The sequence below is a fragment of the Pungitius pungitius genome, chromosome 17, assembly GCF_949316345.1.
Source record: "Pungitius pungitius chromosome 17, fPunPun2.1, whole genome shotgun sequence".
Taxonomy (NCBI): domain Eukaryota; kingdom Metazoa; phylum Chordata; class Actinopteri; order Perciformes; family Gasterosteidae; genus Pungitius; species Pungitius pungitius.
Window position 1 is genome coordinate 1,665,178 of NC_084916.1, and position 9,535 is coordinate 1,674,712.

The 9,535-nt window shown below is 45.3% G+C and overlaps 3 protein-coding genes across 3 annotated transcripts; 1 reads left to right on the plus strand and 2 right to left on the minus strand.

The window, feature by feature from the left end:
* Positions 1-561: 561 nt before the first annotated feature.
* cdca8 (cell division cycle associated 8) lies at positions 562-4,685 on the minus strand. Its single transcript, XM_037473686.2, has 11 exons — positions 4,548-4,685; positions 3,886-3,978; positions 3,234-3,362; positions 3,069-3,109; positions 2,859-2,934; positions 2,251-2,318; positions 2,020-2,102; positions 1,840-1,938; positions 1,537-1,666; positions 1,219-1,305; positions 562-1,095 (listed from the first exon to the last, which is right to left on the minus strand). The coding sequence occupies exons 2-11, from the start codon at positions 3,974-3,976 to the stop codon at positions 1,060-1,062; spliced, it is 840 nt and encodes a 279-aa protein (XP_037329583.2). The 5' UTR covers positions 3,977-3,978; positions 4,548-4,685; the 3' UTR covers positions 562-1,059.
* A 240-nt stretch (positions 4,686-4,925) lies between these two features.
* On the plus strand, positions 4,926-7,387 carry airim (AFG2 interacting ribosome maturation factor). Its single transcript, XM_037473688.2, has 4 exons — positions 4,926-5,199; positions 5,665-5,844; positions 5,930-6,048; positions 6,370-7,387. Exons 1-4 carry the CDS (start codon positions 4,931-4,933, stop codon positions 6,408-6,410), a joined length of 609 nt encoding a protein of 202 aa, XP_037329585.1. The 5' UTR covers positions 4,926-4,930; the 3' UTR covers positions 6,411-7,387.
* Positions 7,077-7,833, minus strand: cldn35 (claudin 35). The gene has a single exon (XM_062558557.1). It carries the CDS (start codon positions 7,764-7,766, stop codon positions 7,077-7,079), a length of 690 nt encoding a protein of 229 aa, XP_062414541.1. The 5' UTR covers positions 7,767-7,833.
* Positions 7,834-9,535: the final 1,702 nt, after the last annotated feature.

Sequence of the window (9,535 nt, forward strand, 5' to 3'; positions counted from 1 at the left end):
AAGCCATCCGTGCAAAATGGCAATTTTCCACCCACCTAGAGAATGGAGGGGAAAGAGAAAAGGATCTATTGCAGTCGGAGGTAAAAGTAGGAAAAGTCTAGGATATGTAGAGCAGGTGCGCGAGGGCTCGTGGTGCGCTAACGAGGGAGCTGAACTGCACGCACCGCCGACCACAACATCTGTCGCCTGTGGGGCCGCGGAGCTTGGTTATTTATTTATTTTGTTACCTCTGCAACACGGATTGCACGGCGAGAGCAGTTGAAAAGCACTGAAGAAGATGGATGGATTGGGACTCGGGGCACAGAGTCACCCGTGCCGAGGCCTAGTAGCATGTGATGCATGAGAATCCAGCGGGAATAGCAAAGAGTTACATGTGTCTGTCCAGGTGGAACGAACCTTAACGAGCCTCTAGATTGGCTGCTTTATGATGTAAGGCCCCAAAGGTCAGCGTGCAGATATTTGAGTGGCTCCCACTTCCTGCCAACGGCCGAGGAAAGAAAGTCGTGGAAGGACGAGAGGGGGGGGGGGGGGGGGGGGGGGAAATAGCTGCCCTGTCATGCAGTCTGCCATCATGAGCTAAACAAGGATCGGTGGTGTACTGCAGCACAGCAAAGTTTTATTGTTTTCTCAGAGAAACAATGTTCATTCATGTAAAACTATATTAAAAGGAGTTTAAGCATCTTGAAAGTAAAGACTAACATGGTGGATGAATGAAATTAGCTAGTCTTATATCCACCGCTTTAATACAGAGGACACGGTACAACGAAAGAAGGCACATGAGCGACCACTATGCAGGCCACTGAAAGAACTGCTATGGAGACATGCTGCCACCTAGTGGTCACTATACAAAGGTACACCCTTGGCTGTTTTTAAAAAATTGAATTATTAGGCTGATGTATTTGTGATTCAACACCACACATGGTTTATCAGTTTTCCACATAAACTGTGATCCATGTACATGGAGGATTGCGTATTAAACAATGACAACTGTATCAAATAAAAATTTAAAAAAAACATTTTTTTAAAGTTATGTACAAGTCTACAGAAGACACTGTGGGGTCACTGTGCTGTTCCACAGAGGGTCGTGAGGCGATTCTGGAAGAGGAAAGAAGGACAAGGATTAGAATAAATACATGTGCAAATATCAGACTTCTAATGCAACACTAAATAGTTTATCAAACCAGGGACACAGTGACACTACACAGGTGATTAAAATACCTGCAGCAGCCGAATGCTCCTCAGAGCCGTCTCATCCAGCATAGTCAGGTCCCCAGAGTCCATCTGGCTGGCCAATAGGTGAACGCTCTGGATCAACACATTACGGGACATTTAGTTGGCTTGTCAGATGGCACGTAATAAATATCACATGCAGGCGTTTAAATCACAATGAATACAGGCCTGACACGCAGAGGACGTACTTAAAAGTTCATCGGTATAACACGTCATAGAGTACCTCGTTGCAGGAAGGACTTAAAGTACTAGCATATCAAATGTGCCATTGTAATGACATCAATGAACTGGTAACCAGCATCGTACCTCTCCGTTGCCGATGGGGACTTGGATGACTACGTCCTCATTTCCTTCTGCGATGGGTGAGCCGTTGACCGAGATGCTGTAGACCCTCTCTCTGTGGCGGGGAATCCTCACCGCGGGGGTCTTGGGGAGCCTGAGGAAACAGAGCTGGAGTCGTGAGCACTACGAACCGCTAATGTAATACAAATATTTTGTCTATGCTTAATCCACCTGCATATCAGATCTAGGAAAAGCTTTAAAAGTCATCCAGAGATTTAGTGCAGTAGTTTGGGAAAAAAGTCCCTTCTAACTAGAACGACTGGTCACCTTGGGTCGAAGCGCGGGGTAATGAGGGGAGTGGGGCCCATCATCAAGGAGGAGTCCATTATACTCCTGGCTGGAGTGACCAACGCCTTCCTGCTCGATCTGAAACCCGACAGGTGTGTTAGTCTGACATGATCGGGCTGCTGAACTTGACAGATGGTGGCAATAAAATGAAGCACCCACCGTCTGATGGAGGCGTTGTGCATCCCCATAGTCACCGCCTTTGCTCTTTTGGAAGTAGTTGGAGGTTTCCGTGTTGCTCTCCCCTGATTTAGGAACAAGCAGCTGAACATGAAGTGGCTAACAACAAATAGCATTCCACAGCAAGCATCCCCTTCGTATAGTAAGCTCCAACACCCAGCTGTGTTTTCTTCCTCATATGCATGTTTGAATTGAGAATTGAAAAAACTTTACCTTGCGTGTTGTGCTTGGGACGTTTTCATCCCCTGAGCTGGATTTAGCAACTGCTTTTTTCTTTGAAGCTGTGGGTTGGAAACAAGGTAAACAGGATGAGATCCACTTCAAAATGTTGGTTATTGACTGGAGTGAAACAATTTGTTCAGTCGATACCAGTAAAATACATATATGCAAACAAAGCATTATCTAAATATCTGCCAATTTGAACCCATTTTCAGAACTCACATTGTAACATGGATAAATCCAGGGGATAAAACATTTTCTGTTGTCAATACATTACAGGAAATGGTTTCTACTGACAGAATTCTGGATGTCACTCCATGAATCAGATATATCGTCAACAGCCATAAAATGGTCCATAAATCTGGGTATAAATTATATGAAAACCCCTCAGTATAAACCTCAGAATATACGAAATTAAATCATTCGGGGTATGTAAGTGCTGCTAAAGTAGACATAAATTTAAGAAATCCACAGACCCAAATAGAGTAGTACTAAGATGAACACTTAAATATGTATTTTAGTTGCTTTTTCCCCCACTGGTGTAAGATGCTATGGAAGCAAAATAGTCAAAAATCTCAGATTGATCGGTGCATTAAACATACTTTTCTTGACAGATTTCAGAAGGACTGCGTGATCCTCGGCCACAACACTTTCAACAATAGCAGCTTCCTCTTCTCTCTGTTGAAACATAGACGTGAATCAAAAATCGAATGAATGTTTAATACAGTACAGGGTTGGCTTGCAAATAGATTGTTAAATGTGTGACATACTGAATGATTCTACATGCAAGATAGTGAGAAAAATCAACTCACATTTATATCATCTACTTCTTTGGACTTTGGTTTCTCAGACACTATAGAGAGACAGGACAAGCGCTTTTCATTTGATTATTTTTTTTAAAGGATAAAACATACAATAACTGTTCCATTTTACGGTATTTAAATAACACCTATTTGGGTTTAATTGTGTCCACTCACTGAAATGGTCCAACCAGTTCATTTGTCTGACAGCCTTGGGGAGTTTAATTAGTGCCATGTTGTAGCTGTTGTCAACATCTTTCAGCAGCTGGTTGATCTTCTCCTTCATTTGTCCAACTCTGGTCTTCACTGTGAAAACATAGCTAGAGTTTTAGATCACACAACCTTAGCAGTTCAAATTGGCTCACATGACAATGCATCAGTAAAGATAATACAGGGGCATAGTCTTCTACGGGCAACCGTTAGCAGTGTATGTTTCATTTAAAGTTTAAAGAAATTGTATTAAAGCAAGATCAAAAGAGACATTGCGGTCATTATAAACATGATAATGCTGCTTTGTTATTTCCAATGCACAATGTCAGACTCTTAACATAGATTGGTCTAAATTCCATAATAGTGAACGTGTACAACTACATGGGATTGTAATGACCGATATTTATCCAGTGCGTTATATCGTTATAAGTTATTTGACCCTCTAATATGGGAAACCTGTTGGTTCTAAGCAGCTTGTAGCCAGCAACATATAGCGGGTCTCCATGAGACTGGTGGTATTGAGTCCAATTATACAGCACATTCGGCAGAATTCTGATTTCCAAAGCGTCGTGTAGGGTGAAGAAACAGCAGTGAAAGAAAACCTGTGAAAGAAATTCACCTTCGCTGTCGAAGTCGTCCAGAAAAGCCTCCAGCTTGGCCGTTTTGGGGTTGTTTTTCCGTTGCTTGGTCGTCTTTTTCCTGGGAGCCATGTCTTTAAGGACAGACAGTAGAAATACAATACAGGTATCACAGGTATCATCATGTTGTAACGCAAGGTTGAAAGAGAGACGATAATATCATTAAGATTATCATAACTCAGTGAGCATTTTTTGGTTGAACAGACGTTGAAATGACGCCTATGTTTAGACCACATTTCAACCAGCGAGCATGTTTCCGTTGAAAAGACGTCTGTCTAGACCAGTTTTCAACGTGATTTTTAATATCGGTGGTACACGTACAAATGTGGACGTCATTTCTTTTTAAACCTATAACATAATGCTATTTGTAGACGTTGAAAAAACTCTCACTTTTAAACTAATTTTCAACGTATCTTCAACATCGGGCCATAGACAACTATTCAACGGCAAAATGCTCACTGGGTACTGTTAGCAAGCTAACAGTTAAAGCTAACGTCACTAGCTCTAATGTAAGATCCCCCGCTTGCATCACAGTTTGACCGAATTGCTTTACAGTCAGTTTCTTTCACGCGCAATGCCATTTAATAACAATAATTAGTATCGTTGATACATATTGAATAAACACTATCTTAAGTTGAGTTACCTGTATGTTGTTGCTTTTTTTCTTCTTCTTCTTCTTCTTCGTCGTCGGTAAATCGTCTTCACAAAGCCGTTTTCAAATGTCCGCGCGGGGAGGGAACATAAATTTGGCCAATTACAACTCGCGTTTCCCCTCACGTCACGGAAAGGGTTCTCAACCAATTGCAGCAGCAAACGTCATTGTTGACGTTTGGAGAACGGAAGTGGGTTCACGCAATGCTGCATGGTTTAAATAAAAGTCGCTAGCCGCTAATAGTACCTCACATTTTAACTATATAACGTGTGAGAGGATTAAGTTCATTAAAAATTAGATGAGGATAATACAAAGAGCCCTTCCTTGTTAACACGTTGCTTTGAGTTTGTGGTAAACCGAAAACTACACATAAAATGTCCAAACCGGCGCTCACTTCACTTCATCAAGCGCTGAAGAAAAGCTTCCAGTGCCTTGAAAAAAACCAGAAAGTGTGGAGAAGCGTGTTGGCTGAATGCAGCCCGCTGATGGAGTCTCTCGGGAACCTGGCGGAGCAGTCGCGAGCGCTGTCCAACGTCCAAATCTCCAACACGCCGCTCCGAGACTTTCCTGATCTGGAGGAACGGCTACGTTTCAAGCTCTCTCAAGCCATGGACACGGTGCTGTGCAAACTCAATGAGAACATGTAAGTAAGTGGGCACACGCAAAGGACGACTGTAGTGAAGAGGCACGGAGATCTCCACATTTCATTTTATGCCATCCATCTGACTGGTTGCTTAGTAATCAGGTGTTTTTTGAAGCAGCCTTGCAGGGCCAGGTCACCTTGCTAGAGGGGCTCTGAGCTAGGGCCCTCTACTTGCCCCCTATTCCAAGTCACTTCGAGTACTTTACCTTCTTCCAATGGCAGATGTTTCAGGCATGCATGCTTACGTCACTCTAGTGTCATGACCCATTAGAATGAGCATCCCACTCTATTGCTTTCACTTTCTTTGACTTTTCTAGTCAAAGGGTTCTAAGAGGTACAAGCACCGCTGACTAACAAGATTATTCATAGCTACTTTGTTAGATTCCCCGGAGCCCCTGAATACGATTAACAACTACATTTTGGATTCTGACCCCCCCCCGGCATCCATCTTCTCTCCTCACCCAGGTCTTCTCTACAGTCTGTGAGAGATTCCATCAGTGAACAGGTCTCTGCAGTCTTCCAGCTTTACGAGCTGAACACAGAGAGTCTGGATCTGTCCACCTTCACCGAGCGTTCGGCCGCCGCCCCATCGGTGGCCGACATGCTGGAGTGGCTGCAGGATGCTGAGCGACACTATCGGCAGCAGTAGGCCTATCCTCATTCACGTTTACTTTGTCTTTGCTTCAGAGTCATGTCATGTTTTTTTTTAAACCTAAATTCGTTTGTATAGATTTCTGAGGAGGAAGACTCTGCTGCTGACTCTGAGGGCAGATAATCTCTCCCTATTAGAATCTGCACCCAAAAGATGGAAATCCCTGGAGTGTGACGGGGCAGAGGACCACATCACAGGTGAATTATGCTTTTGTTCTTAGTACTCAGAAAAATAGCCTGCCCTCTAGATGTGTCTTATTGCCACAGATAAAAGGCCAGACTTTGACATTTTTGAATCCTAAAGCAAAAATACCAGAAATGTTTGTTTTGATTTATAGCCTTCTCTAGAATTTAAACTAATGTCAGTTCCTATAACTTGTGTTTTAATGCAAACTGACCAGACGCCAACGTTCTGCCAAATCTATAATGGCTGTTGTTCCATTAGATGTCGGGGTAAGCGATGAGGGCGGGCTGCAAAAGATTTGTTGGTGAACTAATTACAGCTCTCTCATCTTTTAGATGCACTTTGCAAAGTGTCCTTCTTTATCGAGGCCCAATGAAGTGGGTCAAATCGACACAGCTGGAACTCTGAACCCGACTTCGTTTCATCCACAAATTCATGGACAGGAGTGGATTTTTATTGTGTTATTTATAATGTCCCTAGACACTTCCTTGGATAGAAGGTGTATGCCTGGACCAGACTTTATACAGCGTGATGAGCCAGAGGAAATCCTAAAATGTAATATTGACCCTGTGGCGTCACTTTTTACTAGATTGTCGGGCTCTTTGTCTGCATGGGTTGAAATGGTGCAAACCAGATGTTGCTTTAGGGACAATTAAAAAGGGACAAAGACAGTTACACAACCTAGTTTGGGAAGCACGCTGGGACAAACTTTTTATTTCACTAATTTGATGCAGGCACATTCAGGTCAAGGTTTTATGTAACGAATCGAGGGGCAACGGCATCAACTGCTTAACAACTCACTGCAACCTTCACAACACAAGCCATCATTAAAGCCATCACACCTTAAAGCAGTGGGCTTTTTTCAGGCACTACTATAAATCACAAATAAACATAAAAGGACCAAAGAAACTTTTATACTTTGCAAAGATAGATAAAATACAGGATGGATATGTTAATATTTAAAGCTTCAAATTCACGGACTGAAACTCAGTAAATGTAAGAGTTTTTAAGAGCATCCACTCCTCGCTGCCGTTTCCTCCTCCTATACATACTCCTTTAATGGTACGCTATTAGAGGCGATGGGTTTCGGGGGATCCGGCGCCAAAGCCGGCGAGTTAGCGAAGCTGCGGCCCATGTAGCCGCGGCGGTACCCGCCTCTCCGCTCCAGGAGGGGGCAGGTGCTGCTCAGCACGGCGCCGCTGATCATGAGGATGACCGCGGACGCCCATCCCAGATAGATGGCCTGGCCCAGCTCCCTCTTGTGCATCGTGGGCACGTTGGGGTTGTAGAAATCGTGGACGACCGTGTTGGCGGTCCAGGAGACGGGGATCAGCACGCACAGGCCGGTGACGATGAAGAGGACGCCGCCGGAGAGCGCGATGCCGGCCTTGGCGCGGCGGTCGTCGCCGGCGCAGGTGGTGCACTTCATGCCGCAGCAGGACACGGTGCAGGAGAGCCAGCCCATGAAGATGGCCAGGCACATGAGGGCGCGGGCCGCCTGGATGTCCGGCGGCAGGGCCAGCATGGAGTCGTACGTCTTGCACTGCATGTGACCGGTGGTCTGGTAGATGCAGTTCATCCAGATGCCCTCCCACTTGATCTCCGAGGTCAGGATGTTGCTGCCGATGAAGGCCGACACCTTCCACTGAGGCAGCGCCGTGACGGCGATCGCCATGATCCAGCCCGTCACTGCGCAGGTGAAGCTGATCAGCTGCATGCCAGTGTTCACCATGACGACCAATGTGTGTATATATATATATATACGATTTTAGACAAATCACAGGTATTTGTGTACTCAGGGCTCTTGTTTTGTTAGTTATTGTCTGTGGTATTCAAAGTCCCCTCCTTTGGGTTACTCGTGTCCAAGCTGACGCTTCCTACGGCCTTTGGCCCAATGGCGCTCTGTCAGCAGCCAGACTCTTCAACATCTGTGCCCTTCTTTTAATTCCCACGTGGCCTCAAATCACGGTTACCCAGAAATAATCACTAGCTTTCTCTCTCTCCAGTCACACTTTTCCTCTTCAAAGGATTAGAGGTACTCTCTCCTTCATTTCGTCCCTTGAGTCAATGCATTATTGAGCAGCCAATGGCTGTGCAGCCACCTGTGGCTGCCTCAGTAGTGGGATCGATGTGCCTTGCTGATGAAATGGATCCGAGCAAACACGTCTTTCCTTTCTATTTTTTTTTTTTTGCCTTCAGCTCTGGTTCAAATCCAAAGGGCCAATTGTTGACCTGCTGTATGCTTCAGTGTCACACTTCTAGTGTGGTGTAGCCTTCCCCAGATGGATCAGCCCGATAGAACCCAATACGTCATTTTCCACCGATGCATCTACGAGTGTCTGCGGTCGCAGCAATGGCATTCGCACTGGACAAAGAAAACGTTACCTCTTGTTGACAGTGATCCAACGTTAAGTCCTCATGGAAAGAATTAAACCCGAACCCTCACGCTGCCAGTTCAGATTAAATCGAGAGATCTTTCCAAGTTATTCCCCCCTGCCCGAGAATCCACACCGAAGTTTTGCGAGAGACTTGTCCTTTCAAATTAGTCTCTAATCCAACAAAAACGGCCAACAGAAGTGGGGATCAGACACTGCTGCTACCGGCTGAAGTATCTCCTTGTTGATGAACGGCGCCGGGGTCCAAGCCTCGACGGGGCCACTTCAGCCAGCCGCTCAGCTTTCACCCTGCCGCCCCCCCCCCCACAACCCACAACAACCCTCAACCGCTTCCTTCGCTGGCAGCGCAGCCCAAGTGGGTCCGTCCCGGTTTCGGACTAGGGCACGGATAACAAAATTAGGGCGGTGTAGGTTGAGATGTGGGTGAGGGGAGCATCGGTTCAACGCCTTCCATCTTCAGCTCCGCAGTCGACAGTTGAACCCGTGTGAGCGACAACGAACCCCAGGAAGGGAAAAACACAAAAAAACGTGGAGGGAGGGAGGGAGGGAGGGAGGTAACAAAAAGGAATGAGGAGGGATGACCGAGGATGGAGTGCAGTCTGTAGGTGGATCACTTAACACAACATTGGGGGGGGGGGGGGGGGGGATTAGACGCTTTGATCCCACAATACTCACATGTGCTTTAGAAGGAGCTTTGTCAATATGATTGCATCATATTGACAAACGAAGTAATAGAACTGCCATTTCTGTCACTTAATTCTGGTTATGTACATATTCAATCAAATAAATTGTATATGAAACCTCAACCCAACTAGTCTAAATCAGATTATTATGGTTATTGCTTAACCGCTAAAGAGAAAATTAAATAGAGCCTGGCTGTAACAGAAGGATCTGACAGCACCTCTTTTGTCTTCACATTATGAAATGTTCGTTCCAGCCGAGAGCGCCATTGCTCAACCCGCGTTACACCGAAACTGTGCCGATGAATTAAATATGGCATCACGATCCGAGGTTCGGGTTTCCTTCCTTCTGTAGCCTCTGCTCTCCTTGGTAACTGTGGTCATGACAACCAGCCAGGACACAGGAAACGATAGAGCAGACGGGA